The 27,385-nt window shown below is 50.6% G+C and overlaps 1 protein-coding gene across 1 annotated transcript in view; it reads right to left on the bottom strand.

Moving 5' to 3' along the window:
- CATSPERD (cation channel sperm associated auxiliary subunit delta) overlaps positions 1-27,385 on the bottom strand; it is a 50,332-nt gene that overhangs the window by 2,545 nt on the left and 20,402 nt on the right. Inside the window, exons 10-20 of the mRNA XM_041761787.1 lie at positions 26,333-26,428; positions 23,393-23,475; positions 20,787-20,963; positions 15,882-15,995; positions 15,145-15,234; positions 14,313-14,371; positions 11,561-11,639; positions 9,297-9,349; positions 7,189-7,263; positions 5,822-5,950; positions 4,488-4,671 (exon numbers count right to left, since the gene is read on the bottom strand). Coding sequence (XP_041617721.1) covers positions 4,488-4,671; positions 5,822-5,950; positions 7,189-7,263; positions 9,297-9,349; positions 11,561-11,639; positions 14,313-14,371; positions 15,145-15,234; positions 15,882-15,995; positions 20,787-20,963; positions 23,393-23,475; positions 26,333-26,428 — 1,139 coding nt within the window. The remainder of the gene's footprint in view (positions 1-4,487; positions 4,672-5,821; positions 5,951-7,188; positions 7,264-9,296; positions 9,350-11,560; positions 11,640-14,312; positions 14,372-15,144; positions 15,235-15,881; positions 15,996-20,786; positions 20,964-23,392; positions 23,476-26,332; positions 26,429-27,385) is intronic.

Raw genomic sequence — 27,385 nt, 5'->3', positions numbered from 1 at the left:
AGAACACCAGAGATGGCCAGCAAACCTCCAGAAGCTGGGACAGCCTGGAACAGATCCACGCTCACTCTCAGAAGGAACCAACTTGGGACGCCTGGGTGGCTCAGTGGTGGAGCATCTGCCTTTGGCTCAGGGCATGACCCCAGAGTCCTGGGATGGAGTCCTGCATCAGGCTCCCTGCAGGAAGCCCGCTTCTCCCTCTGCCTGTGTCTCTGTGCCTCTCTCTCTCTCTCTCTCTTTCTCTCTCTCTGTCTCTCATGAATAAATAATAATCTTTAAAAAATGCCAACACTTTGATCTCAGACTTCTGGCTTCCAGAACCGGGAACAGAGAAATCTCAGGCATTTAAGCTGCCTGGTGTGTGGTGGTCTTGTGACGACAGCCCTAGCTAATCGACACGCCCGAGAAATTCGAAGGCGTAAATGAAACAGAGCCACCTTCCTCATTGGCGCTGCCACCAACCATGGTCGTGGCGTCAAGAGGGTGTCAGGTGGTGGCAGCAGCTTTTCCGGCCCACCTCCGGATCCCAGGATTTCATACAAAGGGAGAACATCCTTGGCCTCAACCACTTGCCCTGAACCAGACCATCATGCTGCTACCCTGAGCCGAGTACTTTGCCCTTCTGAGCTATTTGCTGGGGGACCTAGAAGGGGAGGCGATGTAAAAGCAAGAAAGTCAAAATGATGGTGAACCCAGCAACATAAAAAAGTGAAGGGCTTCTTGTGCATGGTGTAAGCCAAAGCCCAAAAGACCCAACCAACCACCTGAGGGAGGTATTTGCAAACTGTCTTGCAATAAAGGATTAATCTCTCAGCTCTACGGAGAGTTCTAGAAGAGCGAGGACATCTGAAACCCCAGGAGAAATGTGGGCATGGGCCATGAATGTGAACCCCAGGATAAAGGAGTGAAAGTGGCCCTCAAACAGGAAAAAGACTCAGCTTGGCCCATAGCAGAAGACAGGCACACGGACAATTTTGTCCCGGGGTGGTACACCTAGCTGGTGTGCCGTGGACATGGGCACGTGGTGGGAGGCACATGGTGCCCTCCCATGGAGGAGACCCTAGTGGCATCTCCCCAAACTGTGCATGCGTTGGCCTAGAACCCAGCCATCTCTTCCCTGCCTGCTGGCAGCCCCGCAGAACAAAGTGCCTCACACAGATGGATGGAAGTGAGGGACTGGGAATGGCCCAGGCCCATCAGGGGGGCAGCTGAACAACCCCGGAGCACCCACTCAGTCAAAGGAAGAATCTCTCCATGCCTCCACCCTGTGTGGAGCTGTGCCTCCTCCCCCTGTGTGGACACAGTTCTTTCCATCAGGAGGTGGGGTCTAGGTGGGTCCTGCAATCTGCTTCTGGCCAGTAGAATCTGGGGATGGGTGGCCTGAGCCTGGGCCTCCTGGGATCTGGAAGCTTCCACTCTTGGAACCCTGAGACCATGCTGTAAGGGAGCCCAAGCTACCCTGCTGGGGAGAGAGGCACATAGACAGCCCAGCTCCTGGCTACCAGAAACCCCACATAAAAAAGCCTTCTCTGACCTCCCAGCTGAGTGCCCCTGCGGGGGCGGCCCCGGCCTAGGCCTCCGGTCTGACGTGCTGAACCATGAGAAACAACCCTGCTGAGTTGGGGGTGATGGTTCTGCAGCACTCGGGAATGGCTAGCCTTCCATCTTACTGCTCTTTTGGCTTTTCTGGGGGTTCTAAAGTTCTCAGAATTAAAAAACAACAAAAATGCAGAAGCAATGTCCACAGTGAGGATGGCCACCTGGGCGCACACTGCCCATCCCCAGGCCCTGCCTCCGGGTCGAGGGATGGAGTGACGGCAGACACCTGATTTCAGCTGCGCCCTGACGCCAAGCTGCCCCTCAGATCTCAGCCCCCTGGGTGTTGGCCACAACAGGGCTTCCCGCTTGTCAGCGGCTCCCCATGGGGTGGATCTACACAGTGTCCCACAAAGCACCCCTTCTCTGGTCTCCCCAGCACAGTCCTCCAGTCACCCTGGTCCTTCCCCTGGCTTCACTGGCAGATGCATCCTTAAGTTAGCACCTCAACAGAGCTGGTTCTCAAACTCATGCCAGCCCTGACTTGTCCTCGGTGGCCCGTGTTTCACTAGCCATGGGGCTCCTCCATGCACCTCGAGTCTCCCATGTGCAAACAGAGCTCTGCATTTCCTTCCGCTGCCTGCTTCAGCCCTATGATGTAAGTGGCCCAAGCATCCACCTGCCTCCTGTTTCCGCGTGTTCAAGCTGGAAACAAGGGCAATGCTGGACTCTGCTCCTCTCACGTCATCTAGTCCCTCACCATGCCCTGTTGGTTGTTTTATTTTTTTTATCTTTTAAAAAAATTATTTATTCATGAGAGACACACAGAGGCAGAGACATAGGCAGAGGGAGAACCAGGCTCCCCTCAGAGAGCCCGATGTGGGACCCGATCCCCGAACTCCAGGATCACGCCCTGAGCTGAAAGCAGAGCCCAACCACTGAGCCATCCAGGCGTCCCGGCCCTGTTGGTTGTGTCCCTGTTAGGCGCTGATGTGTCCCACCCCAAATTCATATGTTGGAGCCCTAGCCCACAATGGGTGGGTCCTCTAGGAGGTCATTAGGTTTAGATGAGGTCCCGAGGGTGGAGACCCTAGGAAGAGATTAGTGCTCTTCAAAGAAGAGACACCAGAGAACTGAAAGCAGAGTCTCAAGGCCGTATTCGTATATCTGTGTTCATAGCAGCATTAGCCACGACGCCCAGAAGGTAGAATGACCCATGTCCATTGGCAGGTGAATGAGTGGTGTCCATCCACACGCTGGAATATTATCCAGCCTTAGAAAGGAAGGACATCCTGACACCTGCCCCCATGTGGATGGACCCCGAGGACCCTGGGCTCAGGGAGGGGACCCAGACCCAGAAGGACACCTCCTGCAGGACCCCACTCCCAGGAGGTCCCCAGAGGAGGCCCGTCCACAGAGACAGAGAGGAGGTGGTGGGAGCCAGGGGTGGGGCAGGGGGCGGGGGTCAGTGCTTTCTGGGGATGGGGTCTCTGTGTGGGGAGATAGATGGAAGGTTCTGGAGATGGAATGTGGGGGTGAGTGCATGACGATGTAAGTGTGCTCCATGCCACCGAGCTGTGCACTTAAAAATAATTACGAGGGTAGATTTTATGTTGCATATTTTACTACAATTGAAAAAACTTTTAAGAATCCTTAATTTAAAAAAAAAGAATCCGGGATCCCTGGGTGGCTCAGCGGTTTCGTGCCTGCCTTTGGCCCAGGGCGTGATCCTGGAGTCCCGGGATCGAGTCCCACATCAGGCTCCTGGCATGGAGCCTGCCTGTGTCTCTGCCCCACCCCCCCCTCTCTCTCTCATGTCTATCATAAGTAAAAATAAATCTTTAAAAAAAAAAAAGATCAGGGATGTGATGCTTGCACAGCATTGTGAATGCACGAAAGGCGTGAGTTTTGCATTTTAAAAGGGTTGCATTATACGTTAGGTGAATTTCTCCTCAGATTGGAAAAAAAATCGTCAGCTAACAAAATAAATGATCAAACTCAGGAGGAGTGTGAGAAAGCTTTGAAGGTGCCGACTAAGACAGGAAGCCCCAAAAAAGGAGCCAAGGGTCCGCACTTGGGAATGGGCTTCAGGTGTGGGGAGCGAGCGCCACCTGTTGGCGGCATCGCTGTGCTGCGCTGCGCTCGCGCCCCTGACACTGGGAGACGGAGGAGCCGCACCCAGTGAGCCCCATGGCTCGCAGCAGGACCAGCGGCTTCCCTTCCTTACACGGACACCACCACACCACCGTGCCCTGGTTTCTCCATGGTGCGCGAACCCGGGTGCACGATAGGAACGTGCTCGCGGGAGGAAAGACCATGACTTTTATCAGCCCCAAGAGGATAGGCATTTGGATGCTTCTGGAATTTTGCACATTGTGAGAATGCACCACCATCCACCCCGGATGCCTCGGTGCCGACATCCCCCGTCACTTGGCCACTTCCTGTGGGAGAGATTCCCGAAGGACTTGCTCGCCTCCCATGCCCAGATGCACCCTTCGGCCCCAGGTGTCCCCCTTGCTCTGGACTGAGCCTTCATGTCCCCCCAAATCCATATGCTGAAACTTACCCCCTAAAAGAGATGGTAGGGGAGGTGGGGCCTTAGGTAATGAGCGGGGGAGCCCCATGAATGGGATGAGCACCCTCTGAGAGGCCCCAGAAGGCTCCCTGCTGCCCCGCCCTGTGAGCACCCGGGCACAGGACAGTGGGCAGTGACCCAGGAAGAGGCCCTCACCAGACACTGAGTCAGCCAGTGCTTTGACCCTGGACTCCCAGCCTCCAGAGCCATGAGAAATAAATGTCCTTTGTCCTAAGCCATCCAGCATGTGCTGTGTTCTAGCAGCCACCGCCCCCCAAGCACTGAGACAACCCCCAAGCCCCCACCCCGGCGTGGCCGGTCTGACCGGTGACCCCCAGCGTGTTGCTCGCACCTGTTTGGGAAAAAGAGTAAGCGCTACCTCTCGGTTCCAGGAGAAGAGCCCTTTGTCGCCGGCGTCACTCATGATGGTGGTCCAGTTCTGTGGCTGCGACCTGCAGAGCGCTGTGTTTGCGGTCAGCGAGTACGTGTATGTGAACAGCCCGTTCACCTCCAGCAGGACGAACTCCGCCTGGATCACCTCCTGGAACTTCCCTTCCCGCCACCTGGAGGGCCACAGGCGCAGGGCTTGGCTGCAGGGGCCGCAGCCGTGCTGGGGGCAGCGGGGCGGGGAGCAAGGCGGGGGTCCCCCTTGTGTGGCCTCAGCAGGCCGACACTTCACAGACGGCCCACCCCCGGATTATTAATCAGTTGCCATTAAGTAAAACAGAAAAGCCACTTCCTCGGCAGGAAGGATGGAACGTTTCCGTAACTCAGAAAGTTCTACTGGGCAGTGCTGGGCTGGGGCTATAAGGAGGTAGCTGCTCCCCAGGGTGGCATGGTTTGGCCCCATGGGCCAGTGCTTCAGGCCTCCCCCCCACCCATGGAAGAGTAGAAACCACATGCACAGTGGGGTGCGGGGGGCTGTGATGAAGAAGGCAGTAGAATCCCTGAAGGGGGCAAAGTGAGCGTTCTGGGCTGTGTCCCCCGACTGGTGCATGTGGAAGCCCTAGGCTCCCAGTGTGACTGTGTTGGGGCATGCAGCCTTTAAAGAGGTGGCTGAGGTTGAGTGAGGTCGTAAGGGTGGCCCCGATCCCACAGGAGGGGATGAGAAGGATGGGTGTCCTCCCTCCGCCACGGCCACCCAAGCACCCAGGGGGAAGGGGGCCACCCATAAGCCAAGCAGGGAGCCCCACCTTGCCGGCACTCTGACCTTGGACCCCGGGCCCCAGGACTGTGAGAAAACCAGCGTCTGTTAGTTAAGCCCCTTGTGGGGGGAATCGTTATGGCCGAGTCAGGTGAGACTTCACGAAAGAAGGAGCGCTGGGTGGGTGACTGACTCTTGGTTTCAGCTCAGGTCATGATCTTAGAGCGGTGAGATCGAGCCCTGCATCGGGCTCCATGCTCAGTGGGAAGTCTGCCTCTCTCTCTCTCTCTCTCTCTCTCTGTCCCTCCCCCCACTCACACTCTCTAAAATTTAAAAGAAAGAAAGAAAGAAAGAAAGAAAGAAAGAAAGAAAGAAAGAAAGAAAGAAAGAAAGAAAGAAAGAAAGAAAGAAAGAAAGACATTGCAGGGAGAGGGCACAGCATGGGCAAGGCCCAGAGTGAGGGGCGGCTGGGGGGTCCAGGGTGTGCAGAGAGGGGTGGTGAGGGCGGCGGGGAGGAGGGAGCGCGTTCGGAGGCAATGGGGTGCTAAAGGGCCCGGCTGGGGACTTACAGCTCCACCACGGGCTTCCACGGGGTGTTGTAGTAGACGAGGTGGGGGCAGCCCAGCTTCTCGTAGTGGTAATGCACCACCAGGTCCTCACTGGCCTTCTGCCCCTGGAAGTTGGGGTCGTAGGCTTCCCTGGGGCAGAGATGGGGGTGGGCAGCGGGAGAGTGGTTGTGTTCAGAGCGGGGGTCAGCACGACCCAGGGCCCCCTGTGATGGGTCACGTCACGGGCCCGCCGTGTGGTCAGCCGCGACTCTGGATGTCACTGTGTGGGCACCGGTGGGTGAGACTGACATTCGAATCCGTGGGCTTGGAGTAGAGCGGAGGGTCCTCCCCGACGTGGGCGCGTTTGAAGGCCGCACGGAACGAGGACCGACTCCGGCAGGCCAGAAGGCCAGCACACGGCCTCTGGACCGGAACGGCGACGCCCCGCTGCGCCCCAGCCTCCCCCATCAGACGGCAGATGTGCCAAACCTGTGCAGTTCTGTGAACCAATTCCTTACGATCTCTGCCTCTCTCTCTGTCTCTCTGTCCCTTGTTCTCTGTCTCTGTGTATCTCTCCACGTGCATCCTGTCACTCCTCTTTCCCGGAGGCCCCGGCTCTTGCCCCCACGCGGTCTGACTGCAGGCCTACAGGTCAGCAGGCCCAGCAGCCCCAGGTTGGGCCTTGGCCGTGAGTGTGGACAGGGGGCCGACCCCTGCCTGGTATCCGAGGGGCTGTGGTGTGTAAAACACACATGTGTCTTCCCGTGCTGGGGGTCGGGGGCTCCCTGTGCCCAGGGTGCCAAGACAGGCCAAGTCCCAATCACCCCATGGCACCTCAGTGGCCCTCGGGACCAGCCACCCTGCACAGAGGGCCGCCCTAGCCCTCACCCCCTCCTGCCGGGGCTGGCAGTGTCTGGCTAACTCTGCTAGCCCAGGTGAGCAGGTGCCCAGGCTCCAAGAGCTGGTGGCAGGCTGGCAAGATGGCAGAAGGGTGGCCTGGTAGGGGGCAGACCTGGGCCAGGGGCCCAGCCATGTCACAGTGGCTCCCTGCAGACCCAGTACCAACCCTATCTGTCCTCTCCCTGCCTTCAGAATCCCCACTGTCCGGATATCAATTTAAAAATGATTTTTGGGGGCACCTGGGGGGCACGGTCGGTGAAGCATCTGCCTTCAGCTCAGGTCATGACCCTGGGGTCCCAGGATTGAGCCCCACAAGCTCAGCAGGGAGTCTGCTTCTCCCTCTCCCTCCCTCTGCTCCTCCCCCTGCTTGTGCTCCCTCTCTCTCCTTCCCTCTCAAATAAATAAAAAGAATAAAAATTATTTCTGATTCGCCTTTGGGGCTCAGGGGCCGTCATGGAGGGAGGGCGTGAAGGGAAATCCAGGCTCACCTCTCAATGACGTAGCTATAATTGTCCTGTAGGCCCACGGGGTCCAGGATGCCATTGTAACAGGCTGAGATTTCGCTGCAAGTGACAAAAGGTGGTGAGAAGCCCCCCCGCCCCGATGTGGCACCAAAGAACCGTGAATTCTTCCCTTGGACACGTATACCCCGCGCCGGTTTCATTTTTGAGAACTTTCCTACTTCCGGGCTCACCTTCCATCTTCCCCGCCAGGCCCAGAATCTCCCAGGAGCCCGAGTTCATGGGGGAGAATGATGATCAGAGGCCCAGACCTGGGCGCTGGGTGTCCTGACTCCTGAGACCATCATTTCCTGGATTTTCTTTGTAGGGTTAAATCTGTGCATGCTTCCTTAGGCGACGTGGTTCCTCTCTGCATGATTTGGGGTTTTAAAGACTAGAATGGGGGCACCCGGTGGCTCAGTGGTTGAGCATCTGCCTTTGGCTCAGGGCGTGATCCCAGGGTCCTGGGATTGAGTCCCGCATTGGGCTCCCTGCAGGAAGCCTGCTTCTCCCTTTGCCTGTGTCTCTGCCTCTCTGATAGTCGGATGCATCTGGCCACCGCACCTGTTTGTCCATCCTCCTGTCAATGGATTCGAGCTGGCTTGCTTCCAGCCAGGAGCTATTAGGAATAATACCGCCGAGAACATTCTGGAACCCTCGCCAATGTCCATGTGCGTGATTGGAATTGCTGAGTCAAAAGATGCGTTCTCTAGAGCAGCTGAAAAACATACAGTCCCACTCGTGAAGTCTGTGCGCCCCGGAGGCCTCCAGGGGCTCCCCGTACTTCCCAGTACTTGCCACTGGCCAGGCTTTGTCAATGTTACCACGCTGGTGGCAGAATAATGGCCTCTAAGGAAAGTTTTCGTTTTCCCTGTTAAATAAGTGAGGTTGGCCACGTTTTCAGCACTTTTTCACTGTTACCAGCCATGGGAGTTTCTTTCTTTTTTTCTTTTTTAGAAATGCCTCTTCAAGACTTTTGCCCTTTTCTAAAAAAAAAAAAAAAAAAAAAAAAAAAAAATTGTCCTAGGACACATGGGACAATTGAGGCAGTGGTTGAACATCTGCCTTTGGCTCAGGTTGTGATCCTGGAGTCCTGGAATCGAATCCTGCATTGGGCTCCCCACAGGGAACCTACTTCTCCCTCCACCTGTGTCTCTGCCTCTCTGTGTCTCTCATGAATAAATAAATAAAATCTTAAAAAAATAAAATTAAAATAAACATTTTAAAATTGTCAAAAAATTCTTAATTTGTAGGGATTCTTGATAAAGTCTGGACACGAGTCCTTTGTTGGTTGCACATGTGGCCAATTGGCCCACTCTCTTTGTGGCCAGAGCTATTTGTATATTGTTTAGAAAATGTTCCCCCCACACATGTCCTAAATATATAATTTATTGACTCAACAAAATGTTTCCATTTGGAGGGAAATGCGGTAAAATCGCCTGAGTTTATTATTGCCCTTGAGCAGTGGAGCGATAGCTGGCCCCAGCCAGCTCCCTAGAGCCAAGCCTTAAATCTTCCAGAATTTTGTGGGCCAGCGGATCATCACGTTGGTGCTTGACATGGGCAGGGAGGGCGAATTCACACCACAGGAACTGGCACGTGCGAGGACCCAGGCCTCCCCGTCCAAGGGTGGGAGATACATTTACCAGCACGCCACTGCCAGAAGGGGAAAAGTATGGCAATTTGGCCAGTCTCCTGGATTTTTTCTTTTTTGATTTGGATTCTCATGGCTGCATTCCCTGGAGGGTAACTAACTGGATACCAGCGGCAAAGCTGCCCCCAAATGTCAGCAGCCAATTAAAAGCAGAAACCCTAAGCAATTTCAATCAAAACGAGGAATTTGGGGACTCATAAAAGAAAGAGAACAAAGAAACAATTGGGGAAGAAGAGAAAAAGTGTAAACGTCACCAAATTGGTAAAGGAGGGGAGGTTCACTGTGCCAGGAACACAAACTTAACCTATTAGTATTTGTTATTTAAATATTTAAATATATGCACAAGTAGACAGGATGATGTCACTTGATTCTAACGGTCGTGAAGCAATTGTGACCAGGCTTGGCCCGTCCCCAGCCCCCACCCCGACATCAACACACTTACTTCTGAATGACGATCTTTTTCTCCTGGTCACAACCCACTGAAATGAGCGCCGTCTGTGGAGGAGAGAGGCAGGGATGCTGACCTGGGCCGGTGAGGGCCACTGATGGCTCAGCCACAGCAAAAATCCACATGGGGACACTCATACCCAGGAGAGACTGGACACGGTGCGCCCGGATTGTGACACGGTGACCTGGGTTCCTGGGGTTTCCTGTTGCCGAGCCTGGCCCCAAAGAGCTCAAGCCCTAAGAGCCCACCTCAGCTATAGGGTGCAGCTAAGTGTCCCCCATCACTGGCCTATGTCTTAGCTCCAACCTGAAACCAATTTAGAAATGCAGAACCAGGGGCACCTGGGGGGCTCAGTGGTTGAGCATCTGCCTTTGGCTCAGGGTGTGATCCCCGGGTCCTGGGATCGAGTCTTGCATCAGGCTCCCTACAGGGAGCCTGCTTCTCCCTCTGCCTGTGTCTCTGCCTCCCTCTGTGCGTCTCTCATGAATAAATAAATCTTTAAAAAAAGGAAATGCAGAACAATACTTGGCATATAGAAGGCAGAGGAAGAGAATCAATGAGTGGGCGGGCTTCAATAAATAAACAGAAAGGAGAAAAGAGAAAAAGCGATTTGGGGTTAGCCTGACAGTCTCGGGACATTCTTCTCAAACTGGAATATGGGGGCACCCTCAGGGATATAAAAGGGAGTCTAGGGGCACCTGGATGGTCCCATTGGTTAAGGGTCTGCCTTTGGCTTGGATCGTGATCTGGGGTCCTGGGATGGAGCCCCCCACATGGGGCTCTCTGCTCATGAGGAGCTTGCTTCTCCCTCTCCCTCTACCCCTCCCCCTGCTTGTCCACTCTCGAAAATAAATAAAACTTTTAAAATATAAAATAAAATGAAAAGAAGTCAAAAAAGCATAAGACAGGCTTTTGGTGTTGGAAAAAGAGCTTTAGGAATCCCCAGGTGGCTCAGCGGTCTAGCGCCTGCCTTTGGCCCAGGGCGTGATCCTAGAGTCCCGGATAGAGTCCTGCATTGGGCTCTCTGCAGGGAGCCTGTTTCTCCCTCTGCCTCTCTCTCTCTCTCTATGTCTCTCATGAATAAATAAAATCTTTTTATTTATTATTTATTTAATAAAATCTTTTTATTTATTTATTATTTATTTAATAAAATCTTTTTATTTATTTATTATTTATTTAATAAAATATTTTTATTTATTTATTATTTATTTAATAAAATCTTTTTATTTATTTATTATTTATTTAATAAAATATTTTTATTTATTTATTATTTATTTAATAAAATCTTTTTATTTATTATTTATTTAATAAAATATTTTATTTATTATTTATTTAATAAATATTTTTATTTATTTATTATTTATTTAATAAAATATTTTTATTTATTTATTATTTATTTAAGATTTAATTTATTTATTCATGAGAGACATAGAGAGAGAGAGAGAGAGGCAGAGACACAGACAGGGGGAGAAGCAGGCATCATACAGAGAGCCTGATGTGGGACTTGATCCAGGGTCTCCAGGATCACGCCCTGGGCTGCCGGTGGCGCTAAACTGCTGCACCACCGGGGCTGCCCTAAAATCTTTTTTAAAAAAAGGAAAAAGAGCTTTACATTAAGACAACACAGATTTACCGTGGCACAGAATGCAAGATTTGTATCAATTTTACAATTGTAGTAGAATATGCATAACATAAAATTCACCACCTTAACTGTCTCTAGGCGCACAGCTCAGGGCGCGGAACACACTCACCCCACCGTGTACCCCCCTACCGTCTCCAGAACCTTCCATCTCCCCACACGGAGACCCTGTCCCCAGGAAGCACTGACCCCCCTACCCCCTGCCCCACCCCTGGCTCCCACCACCTCCTCTGTCTCTGCGGACGGGCTTCCTCTGGGGACCTCCTGGGAGTGGGGTCCTGCAGAAGGTGTCCTTCTGGGTCTGGGTCCCCTCCCTGAGCCCAGTGTCCTCGGGGTCCGTCCATGTGGGGGCAGGTGTCAGGGTGTCCCTTCCCCCCCCTTTTTTTTTTTAAGATTTTATATTTTTATTCATGAGAGACACAGAGAGAGGCAGAGACACGCAGAGGGAGAAGCAGGCTCCATGCAGGGAGCCTGACGCGGGATTCAATCCCAGGACCCCAGGACCACGCCCTGGGCCAAAGGCAGGCACCAATCCGCTGAGCCACCCAGGGATCCCATCACACCACTACTCTTAACACTAACAACAACGAATATGGGACAGCAAAAATTAGGGACTTACCAGTGGCTTGAGGTCCACACACGAAATTTCTTTGTTGGCTATGTCCAGAGTGATGGTAGAGCCTGTGGGTCTCTTTATGCTGCAAGGCAATGGGAATGTGTGTTATCCCACACTTGTGTCACAAGTAATGTCAGTGTTAAAAATAATCACTGACCCATCGATTTATTTATCCATCCATCCATCCATCCATCCATCCATCTCTCCATTTGTCCATCTGTCCATCCATCTGTGTCTGTGTCTGCTCATCCATCCTTTTTTTTTTTTTTTTTTTTAGAGAAAGAGAGAATGAGTAGTGGGCAGGGGCAGAGGGAGAGAGAGAGAGAGAAACAGACTCCCTGCTGAGCAGGAAGCCCGATGTGGGGCTCGATCCCAGGGTCCAGGGTGTGATCAGGCCGTGATCCCGGGGTGCAGGACTGAGTCCCACATCGGGCTCCCTGCAGGGAGCCTGCTTCTCCCTCTGCCTGTGTCTCTGCCTCTCTCTCTCTCGCCTTTTCATTTTGCTGGTGGTTTCCTTCACCGGGCGGGAGCTTTTTGGTTTAAGGAAGTCCCTCCCACTATTCTTTCCATCCCTCCGATGTCCATACTTTTCATTTTCCATTCCCATTGTTCATTTCAATTCTCTCTCTCTCCTCTGTCACAATTGCGGGGTCTCATCTAGTGAACTGCTCTTCTGAAGAACCAGCCTTACGCCTTACTGTGACTTTTTTATTTTTAATATTTTTTATTTGTCAAACAGAGAGAGAGAGAGAGCACAAGCAGGGGGAGCTTGTCAAACAGGCAGAGGGAGAGGGAGAGGGAGAAGCAGACCCCCCGCTGAGCAGAGAGACCGATGTGGGGCTCGATCCCAGGCCCTCAAGATCATGACCTGAGCCAAAGGCACATGCTTAACCCACTGAGCCACCCAGGCGCCCATCACTGTGACTTTATACCACCTTTTGCTTTCTGTTTAATACATTTCGGATTGTACCATTGTTAATTCCCTTCTTTTTTTTTTTTTTTTTTAAAGATTTGTTTATTTATTCAGAGAGAGCGAAGAGAGAGGCAGAGACACAGGCAGAGGGAGAAGCAGGCTCCAGGCAGGAAGCCCGATGTGGGACTCAATCCTGGGTCCCCAGGATCACACCCCGGGCCTCAGGCGGCGCTAAACCGCTGCGCCACCGGGGCTGCCCTGTTAATTCCCTTCTTTTTGTGGTTTCTGTTAGTCCTTTAAGTTAAATATTTAGTTCGTGCATCTTTAGTTCCTGTCTCCCCTTAATAATAAAAGTGCTCAGGGTACATATTTTCCTCTGAGTATCCTCTAGCTGTCTTCCATGGATTCTAAGATTCAAGGACTATTTAGAAAAATGTTTCTCAATTTCCAAGGGGCTTTTTGTTATTGGTTTTGCTTTTCTGGGTGTTCAATTCTAGTTTTGTTGGATTAAAGTCTGAGCATATGGTCTCAAAACCTCTCCTGGGAGATCTGATGATCCTAATGGCCAAGTACAAAGAAAAAAAAATTGAGTGATTTTTAAATAAATTCAACATAAGTGTGAGAGAGGAGCACATATTCTGTATTAATAACATACAACGTACTTCTTTTTTAACCTTCCATTTACACTTTTCAGCTTTACTGAGGTATAGCTGATAAATTGTAAGGCCATTAAAGTATACAACGTAATTATTTGGTGTATGTACATATTGTAAAAGGATCTCCCTCCATGGAGTTAATTAACACATCCATCCCCTCACATATTTGCCTTTGGGGGGGGGAGGCTGAGAATATTTAGGTTCTACTTTTTTTTTTTAGATTTTATTTATTTATTCATGAGAGAGAGAGAGGCAGAGACACAGGCAGAGGGAGAAGCAGGCTCCCCGCAGGGAACCCGATGTAGGACTTGATCCTAGGACCCTAGGATGACACCCTAAGCCAAAGGCAGATGCTCAACCACTGAGCCACCCAGTGTCCCTAAGTTCTACTTTCTTTTAAAAAGATTTTTATTTATTTATTTGAGAGGGAGAGAGAGTGAAAGAGAGGGAGAATGAGCAAGGGGAGGGGCAGAGGGAGAAGCGGACTCCCCTCTGAGCAGGGAGCCCAATGTGGGGCTGGATCCCGGGACTCCAGGATCATGACCTGAGCTGAAAGCAGATGCTTGACCAACTGAGCCACCCAAGTGCCCCTCAAGTTCTACTTTCTTAGCAAATTTCAATTATATGATACAGTGGCGCAAAACTCTGTATCTAGAACTAAAATTTGTTGCTGAAATATATATACCCTGGGGACCTCCTGGGAGTGGGGTCCTGGAGGAGGTGTCCTTCTGGGTCTGGCTCCTCTCCCTGAGCTCAGTGTCCTCAACTGGTTTGTCCATGTGGTGGCAGGTGGCAGGATGTGTTGCTTTCTAAGGCTGAATCATATCCCAGTGTGTGGACGGACCACGTTGTGTTCATGCACTCGTCTGGGCACACGGGGGTGGCTGCCGTGTGTTGGTGATTATAAATCATGCTGCTGTGGACACGGTGGTGCAAGTACCTGAGTCCCTCCTTTCCATTCTCTCGAGTGTAGATAGGAAGCAGGATTGCTTGATCTGATAATAATTCTATGTTAAATTTTTTTGAGGAACCCACTGCTTAGAAAGTGTTTTCAATTGTTCTGACCTCACCGAACTTGGAGGGAGGGAGTCTGGATCCGTGCCCCATGTTCCCAGACCCTGTTAAGGGAACCCCATAGACAGCCTGGGCTGCCCCCTCCCCAACTCCGGTAGAGGCGACCACGGACCTGGAGGTGAAGTTGGGGTCGGCTCTGCCCCAATGGTGCTGCTGCCTCAGGGAAATGTTCTGTGGAATCAAGAGCAAACAGAGGGCCGAGCCCAGTCAGGGCTCAGGGGAGATGGAGGCAGGGCTTATGGGCATAGGGAGGATGACCCTGGAAAGTATCCAGGCCTCTCCTGATTCTAATTGTACCACCACCACCGGCGACCAAAGACTTCTAGAAGCTCATGGAAATGACCACCCCAAGCTCCTTCATTTCCTTGCTGCCATTGTCTGGGGGACCTGGAGTGAGGGGTGACTTTGTTTCCCCTCTTCTTTCAGAGGTGGCAGGGACTGGTCCACAGACCCTGTTGTGGTGGACTGATGCCTTGTCCCTGTCTGTCTCCCAACCCCGCCCTAGGCTTCTGGGATCAAGTGTAAACCTTATAGTGCGGCCGTGAGGCCTGGCTTCACCCTACGGATCCCCCAGACTCCTGTTTGGCCAAGCCCCTCCTGGTCTCCCTAGTTCACCTCCATCCTGATGCCTCGGTTTACCCAACCACCCCCATTTCCTTAGAGCCGTCTTGGGCTCTCTGCCGTGGCCTCTGTGCTTATCCCCTGTGACACTGTAATGACCTCACTTGTCTGGGTGACAGCTACCTGCCTGGGGGAGGGCCAGGGCCATGTCCTCTCTGGATTCTCCAGCACCTGAGGCTGCAGCTGCCAGGTGCAAGAAAGGAAAGGAGGGAGGAAGGTCAGGTCGAGGAGGACTCTAAGGTGGCCAGACCCAGTCAAGGCTGTGCCCTACATCCTGCAGACCTGGGCCTGGGGCAGGGGTGGGGGTGGGGGGCGCAGCTCACCAGTCTGTGTCTGGTGTTCCCGTCATAAGTGTAGCCATCCTCGTAGATGACGGCCTGCAGCCCCAGGGAGTGCGGGTTGCTCACCATTGCCTGGGGGGGCGGGGAGGAGAAGCACACGATGTACTGGGCCAGCAGACATAAAGGGAAGCCACTGGGGTCTCACCCATAGGTGACCCCCATGCACCTTCACACTGAAACCCGAGCTTGCTCTGCAAAGGCAGGGACCCCTCCAATCCCCAAACGTGCCCCCCAGCCCTCACCCACCCTCAGCTGTGGCCTCTGAGCCCCGTGCTGCAAGGCAGCCTGGAGCTGCACAGCTGAAGGACCCAGACCCATCCCTGGTTGCATGGGGAGGCTCAGAGGAGAGCCCGGGATAAGAGGGAGCCAGCCTGGCTGCCCCCCTTGCAGGTGCAGGTCCCTGCTGGCTGGACTTCATCCCCTGGCCTTATATCAGTCACGCCCCAAGTCATTTTCAGATGGGGTCTGGCTGGGCTAAGGGGAGGAGGAGCTTGTGGGGAGCATAGGGCAGCCCGGCAGAAGAGTGGAGAAGGAGGCCCACGGGCTGTGGGAAAGGAGACCAGACAGGCAGAAGCTCACCAAAGAGCAGGACCTGGTGTGTCTATGAAGCATCAGGGGCGAGGTTTCTCCCCAGGGGATCCCAGGGGACTCTCCGAGCCTGGCACACAAGGCAGTGCCCCATATCAGGAGTGCCTGTCAAACGCAGGAGGTGGCCTTACCAGCGGGACCAGGGACATGCCCGGCCGTGGTATCATCAGGGCGGTCAGCTCCAACTCGCTGTTCATGTCAATGGTGTACATTTTGTTGTCAAATTCTCCTTGCAGAAGCTCTACCTAGGTAGAAACACCAAACCATCGATTAATTAAATCAGGCTCCTGTTCCCAAAACAGAATGGGGGCAAGCAGGTGGGAGGCCTTCAGGGGTCTCCCCTAGGGATGGAACTTGTCAGTCTTTAGCTCACCCCTTGGTCTTTCCTGCTAGATCCTGCAGCCCCCAGAAGACCCTTGAGGTCCACCCATCACCCCATCGCAGGCCCTCCTCTCTCCAGAAGTGCACCCCTGACACCCACCCACCTGACTTTTACTATCATTGCTTCTTTGCCCCGTGGACATCCCTAGGTGATGAGACTTTAGCCCTGTCCATTTTAAAATGTTGTTCTGATTAAATCTTTCAATTCCCAGGCTCCCCCTTCATCCATTTATTTTTTTTTCATCCCTTTCTTTTAGATTCTCTTTATCTTTGAAGCACCCAGGTCACTGGACCTATAGTTCCCTTCAGTTTGGATTTTCCTGGTGCAGGTGGGTGCATTCCTCCATGCCCTGAGTTTCTGGCAGGTCAATGGCAGCTGGATGCATCAGTTTGGGTTGGGTCATGGGTGGTTGATCTACCATCAGCAGCACCTAGGGCTGGCTATCCCTCCTTTTTGACATTGGGGTTGTCACATGGCCATATTCTATCATTCTGTTTTCACACTTTGCTGGGATAATCTCATAGACACTTTCCCTCTTCTATGTTTTTGCTCGTAGAACAGTTGGAAGGGATGATGGGATAAACGAAGCCCAGCCTGCCCTGATGCCTGACATGGTGCCTGCCAGGTCTCTCCACGACCAAGTGGCTACTTCCCCTTTCCAGACTGTTCTTTGTGTGTGACTAAGTGACTAAGATCAGCCCACCCTCAGGCAGGGTGTTAAACTTCTCCTTCGGGAGGGAGAGTATCAAGGTACATCACTCGGAGTCCTTCTGTAGGGGGGACATGTCTCCGCTCCCTTTATTGATTCAATCACTTATTTATATCCCAGTGGACTCGTATTATCCAATCAATTGTCCCAGCTTTTATCTATGGGTATTTTTGTGTATGTTTGTTTGTTTGTTTGTTTTATAGTAGACCGTGTGTCCAACACCGGGCTTGAACTCACAATCCCGAGATCAAGAGTTCCAGGCTCTTCTACTATCCTGACTGAGCTGGCCAAGTGTTCCATCATTCATGGGTTTTTGTTATGCTATGTAGTTGCTGTTTTGGTGTTTTTTGTTTTTTGTTTTTGTTTTTGTTTGCTTTGCTTTGTTTTAGGTGGGATTTTGGAAAACTACTCGCTAGTAGCTCAACCATCTTCCTCAGAAGAGTTCAAGGGGCCAAACATTTGCACAAAAGCCTTATTCCTGCTCACTCTCACTCTCTCTCTTTTTCTGCTCCAAGTGTGCCTAAGTCAGGAATTTCCAGACATGTGATTTCAAGGGCACACAAGAAGATCCCCACGGTGGGAGATGGATATTTTACCACGGCAAGTCAAGAAAATAAATTAAAACACTACCATTTATTGGCACCATTGTTTCATAAAAAGGTATCTTAATAAACCAATATACTCATGTACGGCACAGATACTTTTATTTTCTCATATCACTAAATGCCATGGATCCAAAGGCTATTTGGCAATGGACACCCTAAAATCTTTTATTTTTTTGTAGCCCTCCAGAAGGGTAGTGGCCCAGCAGACACATAGCATTGAGTCTGCCTGGACTCCGTGGAGCATAGCACTGAGCTTATTTCAGATTTCATCGATTTCAGAGCATTGAGAGATAAGCTTCTCCCTCTGCCTATGTCTCTGCCTCTATCTCTGTCTCTCATTAATAAATAAAATTTTTTAAAAATTAAAAATATAGCTACCGTATGACCTAGCAATCCCACTTCCGGGTGTGTATCTATAGGAAATGAGAATCACCATCTTAAAGAGATATTTGTACTCCGGTGTTTACTACAGCATTATTCACAGTGTCCATGAATGGGCCGATGGATTAAAATATGTGATATATATCATGGAATATTATTCAGCCATAAAAAAATAAGGAAATCCTGCAATTGTGACAATATGGGTGGATTTGAAGACATCGTGCTACATGAGATAAGCCAGACGGGGAGAGATACATAACATATGAGCTCACTTTTTAAAAAGGTTTTTATTTATTTATTCATGAGAGACACACACACACAGAGGCAGAGACATAGGCAGAGGGAGAAGCAGGCTCCCTGCAGGGAGCCCGATATGGGACTCGATCCCAGAACCCTGGGATCATGCCCTGGGCCAAAGGCAGACTCTAAACCACTGAGCCACCCAGGTGCCCCCAAATGAGCTCACTTATATGTGGAATCTAGAAAAGCCAGACTCATAGATACTGAGAACAGACTGGTGGTTGCCAGGAGCAGGGGTGGACTGGGTGGGGGTGGAGGTGGGCAAAATGGGTGAAGTTGTTCAAAAGGTACAAACATTCAATTATAAATCAGTCCTGGGAGTGTCAAGTCCAGCATGGTGATTACAACTAAATAACACCGTCTGTGTATTTGGAAGTGCTAAGAGAGGAGGTCATAAAAGTTCTTTTTTTTTTTTAAGTTTTTCTTATAGGGGATCCCTGGGTGGCGCAGCGGTTTGGCACCTGCCTTTGGCCCAGGGCGCGATCCTGGAGACCCCGGATCGAATCCCACATCAGGCTCCCGGTGCATGGAGCCTGCTTCTCCCTCTGCCTGTGTCTCTGCCTCTCTCTCTCTCTCTCTCTGTGGCTATCATAAATAAAATTTTTTTTCATAAATAAATTTTTTAAAAAAAAGTTTTTCTTATTTATTCATGAGAGACACAGAGAGAGACACAAGCAGAGGGAGAAGCAGGCTCCATGCAGGGAGCCCGACGTGGGACTCGATTCCAGGGAATCCAGGATCACGTCGTGAGCAGAAGGCAGACGCTAAACCACTGAGCCACCCAGGCATCCCTAAAAGTTCCTATCACTAGAAAGAACCAATCTGTAATTACGGAAAGTGATGGATGTTAACGAGATCGATTGTGGTGATCATTTTGCAATACTATACATCAAATCATTACACTATACACCTTAAGCGAATGCATTCTTATATGTTAATAAACATACTTCCAGAAATTAGTTACAACTCAAGAAAACTGGGAACAATTTCAAAATAGGAAATAAGGGTGCCTGGGTGGCTCAGTTGGTTAAGCGTCTGCCTTCTGCTCAGGTCATGATATCAGGGTCCCAGGATCAAGCCCCACGTTGGGCTCCCTGCTCAGTGGGTAGTTTGCTTCTCCCTCTGCCTCTGCCTCTCCCCCTGCTCTGTGGTCTCTCTCTCTCTCTAAATAAATAAATAAATAAATAAATAAATAAATAAATAAATAAATAAACAAATAATTTTTTAAAATAAAAGGAATGGTGTTCTTTTGCACTTCTGATCATGTGATTGCCAGGGCCTGCGGGAGTGGACTGTGGACCGGCCCAGAGAAGATATTTTACTGCGTCTGTCCAGCAGCTGGTCCCCTTTCCCAAGGGTATCCTCGATCTCCTTTGGCCTATCAGCCCCTTTGCACATCCTTGGGCAGATGGCCTGGTGGGTCGACCTGATGACTCTTGAAGGACTGGACTCTGATCTGCTCAACTCCAGCCATGCGATTGGTGCAGGCGTGGATAAGGTGGATGACATCATCCCCTCTGAGCCAATGAGATGCAGAAGACCCTGCGGGAGGAGGGATTCCTCTTGGCTTCTGCAGAACCGTGATGAGAGACCCTCTCTCTTGCCTGGGACACTGGGGAGGATGCCAGTCTGCACAGGTGGCTGCCAGCTCGCTGCCAAGATACCAGAACCCAGAGCTTCGCAGAGGCATCTAGATGGCTCTTCAAGGATGAAGCATGGAGCACCCCAGCAGGCAGAGCATGGAGCACCCCAGCAGGCAGAGTGGACAGACGGACAGAAGCCAGCTCCTTGCTGGCATGACCTGAGTCACTAAATCAAGCCTCACCTGAGGGCACTCAAGACTTGTTGGCTGCATGAGTCAACAGTTGTTTATCCGGCTGAAGCTCATTCGAGTTGAACTTTCTGTTACTCACAAAACGACGAATCAAAATTGGTGCACATGCGTGTTTCCATCCTCTCTCTAGGCTGACCCCCAAGGCTCAGGAGAAAACTTGAGCCCAATCGACTCTCTCTCTCCAGAGCTCTCCAGGTAAGATTTTTTTTTTTAAGATTTTATTTGAGAGAGATGGAGAGTGGGGGGAGGGGCAGAGGACGGGGAGAGAGAGAATCTCAAGCAGACACAACACTGAGTGTGGAGCCTGATGTGGGGCTTGATCTCATGGTCCTGAGATCATGACCTGAGCCAAAGAGCCCAGCACTTAACCAGCTGAGCCAGCCAGGCAGCCCGTCTCTGGGTGATTGTGTAGAATGCTCGCTGACGGTTCGCTTGACTGCTTGAGGAGGGAGCAGTCCTGGCCAGCACACCCTTTGCTTTATTCTCCCCCAAACCATGGCAAGGATTGACCGGCTTCCTTGTTACAAAGAGAGTCTAACAATGTGATATATGTTTCTGTCTGAAATAAGGGGCAGGAAACCATCTGAGGGTACCAGCCTTTGGGGCAGTTGGTGGCTGGGTGTCAGATTGAGCCAATTACATGCAATTCAAGTATAGCTGCTCATCCCTTATTTTGCCCGACAACCCCCCCTTGGAGCCCGACAACCCCCCTTGGAGCCCTCATGCCTGGTTGTTGGTGACAAATTCCCAGCACTGGATCTGTGTGATTTGTCTTTTTTAGAAAGAATGCCCGGAACGTTGACCGAAACAGTGACGATCACATACTTTGCAAACGTCAACTTGGAGTTGAGGATCCATGAGAATCTCCTGGATGTTGATGGGGCACTTCTCGAAATCGAATGCTGGAAACACCGGGTCGGACAGCGGGACCAGTATCTCCACCCTCCCCACGTCAGTGAACATCAGGGCTGCCTCTTGGGACCAGATGTTTTGGCCTGTAAACTAAAGGGAAAGCGGTTTCGGAGATCAGGTCGTTCTTTTTTTTTTTTTTTTTTAAGATTTTATTTATATATTCATGAGAAATACAGAGAGAGGCAGAGACACAGGCAGAGGGAGAAGCAGGCTCCCCTCAGGGAGCCCAATGTGGGACTCGATCCTAGGACCCCGGGATCACTCCCTGAGCTGAAGGCAGATGCTCAACCACTGAGCCACCCAGGCGCCCCGAGATCAGGTTTTGGGGATGTCAGTTTTATCTCACGCTTCAGGTTGAATGAAGGTAGGCCAAACAATCAGAGGCACCAGTACACTGGCGGAGATACCTACCCTTCAGCTGCATTCACTCGTTGGTGATCAGTAATGGAAGCTCCATCTTTCCTCATCAGAGAGGATACGCAGGAAGTAGTCTAGACTTATGCACGGGTCCTGGACCGCCCTGGAGACTCCGACCAAGACTACAGACCCTCACCCAGAAAACGCCCTGGTCGCCAGAATGTCAGGGTGAAGCCTTCAACGATATGGTCCTGTTCCTCATGCTACCCTATTTCCATGCCAGGCAGCCTTCCAGAACATTGGCAGCTGCAGATCTAGCAGCAAAAGCACGGAGAGAGCGATCGGCACGCCTGGGGGGCTTTTCGGGCTCAGCTGCTAGTGAGTTATTGGGCCTTGGGAAAGAGGCAGATTTGAACTTCAGTTTTTCCTCCCTTGTAAAAGTTGGATGCTATGATCTCCTTCCTGGGGCTTTGTGAGGATGAAATAAGATCAGAAATGACCTCTACCTACCACCACTTCTTACCTCTCCATGCCTCAGCTTTTCTGTCTGTCCAATGGGGACAATATAAGACTCTACTTCTCTTGTTTTGGGTGGTTTTTTTTTTAAGAGATTTTATTTATTTATTTGACAGAGATAGGGGGTGAGAGAACAGAAGTAGGAGGGAGGGGCAGAGGGAGAGGAAGAAGCAGACTCCCTACTGAGCAGGGAGCCCAACATGGGGCTTAATCCCAGGACCCCAAGATCACGACCTAAGCCCTTCTTTCTGTTTTTTTTCTTAAGTTTATTTATTTATTTGGGGCGCCTGGGTGGTTCAGAGGTTGAGCACCAGCCTTTGGCTCAGGGTTTGATCCCCGGGTCCAGGATCGAGTCCCACATCAGGGAGCCTGCTTCTTCCTCTGCCTCTGTCTCTGCCTCTCTGTGTGCCTCTCATGAATAAATATTTTTTAAAAGTTTGTTTTATTTATTTTTAGTAATCTCTATGCTCAACGTGGGGCTCAAACTCATGACCCTGAGATCAAGAGTCACAAGCTCTTCCGACTGAGCCAGCTAGCCCCCCCAAAGTTCCACTTCTGAAGGTGGTGGTCGGGATTAAATGAGGTGACAGATGGAAAACACTCAGACCAGAACCTGCCATATTCTGAGTGCTCAGTAAATTTTAGCAGCTGTTGTCATAGCTTTCATAACTACTAAAATCACTTATTTTTTCCAAAATTAATTAATTCAATAGTAATTAAAATTAACATTAAATTATTACTATTGTTGGAATGCCTGGGTGGCTTGGCGGTTTAACCCCTGCCTTCAGCCCAGGATGTGATCCTGGAGACCTGGGATCAAGTCCTGCGTCGGGCTCCCTGCATTGGCCAGCTTCTCCCCTCTCTGACTGTGTCTCTGCCTCTCTCTCTCTCTGTGTCTCTTGTGAATAAATAACATATTAAAAATTATTACTATTGTTATTGAAGTACTACTATTATTTTAATAACCAAAGCAATTTCTAGCCTTCAGATAAAGGATCAGAAGTTTGAGAACAGGGATCCCTGGGTGGCTCAGCAGTTTAGCACCTGCCTTTGGCCCAGGGCATGATACTGGAGTCCCAGGATCGAGTCCCACATCGGGCTCCCTGTGTGGAGCCTGCTTCTCCCTCTCCCTATGTCTCTGCCTCTCTCTCTGTGTGTCTCTGATGAATAAATTAAAAAAAATTTTTTTAAAGATTTTATTTATTCATAGAGATGCAGAGAGAAAGAGAGAGGCAGAGACACAGGCAGAGGGAGAAGCAGACTCCATGCAGAGAGCCCAACATGGGACTCGATCCAGGGTCTCCAGGATCATGCCCTGGGCTGTAGGCGACGCTAAACTGCTGCACCACTGGGGCTACACCCCCCCTTTTTTTAAAGAAAGTTTGAGAACAATGCGGCGTCTGGTGGCTCAGTTTGTTAAGTGTCCAACTCTTGACTTGGGCTCAGGTCATGATCTCAGGGTTGGGGAATTAAGTCCTGTGTTGGGCTCCAAGTTGAGTGTGGAGCCTCCTCAAAATTCTTCCTCTCCCTCTGCCCTGTCTCCTGCTTGCTCTCTCTCTCTCAAAAAAAAAAAAAAAAAAAAAGTTTGAGAACAAGACCATTATACCTTACCAACAGGGTAATGACGCTACTTCAAATTTACCTACTTTGATTAGAGAACTTGACAGGATTCCCAGGCTGCCATAATACAAATTGTTCTCCTGAGTTAAAACTGCCAGTTCATATTCATCTAGGAAAAAAGCCGAACAAGACAGAACAACATTGAAATGAGGGTCATTTCAATGGACAAAAGTATAAAAAGTATAGAAAGCTTAACAAAAAATTACCCCAGATTCCACCATATGGACCAGGGGTCAGCAAACATCTTCTGTAAAGGACCAGATGGTAAATATTTTCTGCTCTTCTGGTCATGTGATATGTTTATAATGTTTAACTCTGTGAAAACAGCTAGAGACAGCTTGTAAATGAATGGGTGTGATTTTGTTCCAATAAAACTTTATTTACAAAAACAGGTGGTGGGCCACATTTGGCCCTTGGGCCATGGTTTGCTGACCTCTGACTTAGATAACCCCGGTTAAATGTTTTAGGAAACATCTTTTCTGGTAGTCTTGTATTCGTGGCATCATATTCTGGAACTCTCTCAAGCTTTCTAAGAAAAAAACTTAATTGTCTTCTTTCATGTGTATGAATGTACCCCAACGGGACTATAACGGACTTAACCAGTCCTCCATGGATGGACATTGAAGTTGTTTTTGGTCTTTGGGGACACAAAGTTTCAAGGAACATGGGACACCATTAAAAGTTTCTGTGAAAGGGTCAACCGAATCCAGTGCATATTTTAATTCTTTAAAAAAAAAGAAGGGAAGCTTTCAGAAAAAGCAAGGCTTAAGTTGAAACTTGGGGAAAGCATCTGGTGTAGAAAAGCAGAAGTGTGTTTGCAGAGCAAGGAGCTAATGAACCCAGCTCAGGGCTTCCCAACCTTGGCCTGAGGTTTGGGGCCAGATTCTGCTTTCGGGGGTGTTGGGGGGCGCCCCGTGTATTGTAGGATGCTGGGCAGCATCCTGGGCCGCCACCCAGTGGCTGCTGATAGCATATCCCCAGATCACACAACCACAGTTGTCCCAGGTTGAGGAAATGTGGGGTTGCTATTCAACAGGTATAACGTTCCAGGGGCGCAGGATGAGTCCGTTCCAGAGCTCGGCTGTGTGTCATACCTGTAGTTAATACTGCACCGGACACTTCACGATTTGTTAAGAAGGCAGATCTGTTACCTGTTCTCACCACAGTGGAATAGAACATGAGGTGTAGTGGAAGAGGTGGGTGGCAGAGGGAGTCACACTGTGACAGGACGCCACTTACGTACAAGCAAACGATCTGTGCGATGCTATGTTCTCAGCAGATCCATATTTAGTACACGCTGTGTGTCTTTCAACGGGGTGTCTTTCTCCCCGAATTCCTAACCAGGGTTACCTCCAGGGAGCCAAAGAGGACCTGGGTTTAGGGAGCCACTCCAAGGGACTTTATTTTTTCTATTTTTATTATATATTTTTTTAAGAGACAGAGAGCGAGCTGGGTCGGGGGGACAGAGGGAGAGGGAGAGAATGAATCTCAAGCAGATAGTGGAGTCTGATGTGGGTCTCGATCTCACGTCCCCGAGATCACGACCTAAGCCAAAATCAAGAGGCAGGTGCATAACTGACTAAACCACCCAGGAGTCCCAAGGGATTTTAACTGTACTTGTGATATTAAATAATAATAATAATAATAATTTAAAGGACCATGCACTACTAGTTTTAATTATAAGAACATTTTATATCATGAATTTCTGTAACTCTAAGTTCATTTTATTTTAAGATTTTTTAAAAAATTTATTCATGAGAGACACAGAGAGAGAGAGAGAGAGAGAGAGAGAGAGAGACAGAGACAGAGACAGGTAGAGGGAGAAGCAGGTTTCACGCAGGGAGCCCGACGTGGGACTTGATCCAGGGTCCCCAGGATCACACCCTGGGCTGAAGGCAGCACTAAACCGCTGAGCCACCCAGGCTGCCCTCTAAGTTCATTTTAAACAGCTACAGGGACATAGTTGGGAGGATATAACAAGATGATCACCAACAAGGGAGATACTGACTTAGCACCCAAGTGACACCCCCCGCCCCTGCCCTCAGCGTGTCTCACTATTTGCCTCTAAGTTTCCAACTTGGGAGCTGTCAGGGGAGAAATATTAGTCTGGTGAAGTTCATCTTTCAGGACGGCAGCAGGACATTTTAGTACCAAAGAAAGCCTGAGATGCCGGCACCTGTGGGGGCTCAGTCAGTTAAACATCTGCTTTCAGCTCAGGTCATGATCGTGTGGTCCTGGTACTGAGCCCCATGTTGGGCTCCCTGTTCCCCGGGGAGCCTGCTTCTCCCTCTCCCTTTGCCTCTCCCCTGCTTATGCTCGCTCTCTCTGTCAACTATTTATTTATCTAAATAAAATATTAAAAAAAAAAAGAAATCCTGAGATGCCATCTGTTATAGGTTGAAATGTGTCCTCTCCAAAAAAGATACAGCATAGTCCTAACCCCCAGGACCTCAGAAGGTGACTGTATTTGGAGATCAGCTCTTTACAGAGATGATTCAGTTAAAACGAGGCCATCAGAGTAGGTCCTAACCCAGGATGACTGGTGTCTTTGTAAAAAAGGGGGTGGTTTGGACACAGCCGTGCACAGAGGGAGCACATGGTGGTGAGGACAGCCGCCTGGAAGCCAGAGAAACAGGCCTGGGGCAGATCCTTCCCTGGAGCCTATGCAGGGAGCACAGCCCTGCTGACAACCTTGACTTCAGACTTCTGGCTTCCAGAACCATAACAGTTTGGGGGCATTTGTTGTAGTGGCCCCAGAAAGCCAACACCCAATTCATATTTCACTTCATGGTGAAAGGGTACAAAAGTTTATGCCAAGAGTTTTCCTCAAATGTGAGACAATCACATTTTGGTTCAGGTCTTGTTTGGTGTGGTTTGGTTTTGGCCGGACTGGATCTAGCAGGTCAGTGGTTAGTAAGGCCGGTATAAGGCACTTCTAGAAAGCTACCCATAGGTTGGGCACGCACTGGCGGCCACGCTGTAGATGGTGACGTTGGCCTCAGAAATGGAAGAGAGCAAGGTGTGGGGTCCTTCTTTCACCTGGAGAGGGTAAACCAGCTGACCTGTGAGACAATAGGGTAGAGTTGTGAGCAAAGGGACCCTCACTGCTGAAAGGCTGAGCGATCCCTGCCGCCTGCCCCAACCCTTAGTGCGTGACTCACACGATGCAGAATGGAGGGAAACACAGCACCAAGGTGCTCGGCTGTAAGAGCATCGTGTAGAATGAGCTTGGGTTCGAGAAAACCAACCCTGTGTGCCCCAAGGGACAGGAATGCAGCACATCGTTGGCTGCAGGGTTCACAGAAAATGCTGTCTTGCATGCTGGAATGCCTTTTGCTATATGGGCATATAGCTGGGGCATATGGGCTGTCTTGCACAGCATGGAATGCCTTTTGCTATATGGGCAGCGTGTAAGGAATAAGAGCTTCCCTTCTCGAATGAGCTCCCCAAATGGAGGGGAGCCCTGAGCCCTTCTCTTGCATGGGGTATGGGGCATGGTGTTCAAGTGGCCTGGCTGGTGCTCTTGCAGCCACACCTGTGTCCCAGGGCCTCCCTGGTGGTATCCCTTCCCCGGGCAGGGTGGAGGGCCTGCTGTTTGCTTCTCATCTCGTGCTGGCTGGCGGGCAGGGGCTCATGCAGTGTGGGCATTGCCCCGATTCGTCAGCGAGGCAGCCAGAGGTGCTGTGCCATTTCCCAAGTTCTCTCTGGCCAGGGGAAGTCCAACTGGACAGCCCCGAGCAACGTCCCAGAGTTGCTAACCTTGGCACCCAAACAAGACCTGTGGTTCCTGGAGGGGAGACTTGGGGCTCTGCCCTGGGTGACTGGAGGGTGACTTTCAGAACCTGCCCACGCGGCCCTAAAGACTCCAGGAAGTGGAAACTGGGGCAGGGAGAGAGATGGATGCAGTGAGGGCCCCGAGAGTGAGAATGGGCTGGTCCCCATCTGCTCGAGGCAGGGGAGAGACAAACCAGCTGTGCTCTCCCCGCCCAGAGGGGGACCTGGGCTTGGGTCTCACTCAC

Source organism: Vulpes lagopus, chromosome 7 (assembly GCF_018345385.1).
Source record: "Vulpes lagopus strain Blue_001 chromosome 7, ASM1834538v1, whole genome shotgun sequence".
NCBI lineage: Eukaryota > Metazoa > Chordata > Mammalia > Carnivora > Canidae > Vulpes > Vulpes lagopus.
The sequence above is the reverse complement of the archived record's forward strand: the minus strand, read 5'-3'. Positions and strand labels throughout refer to the sequence as shown.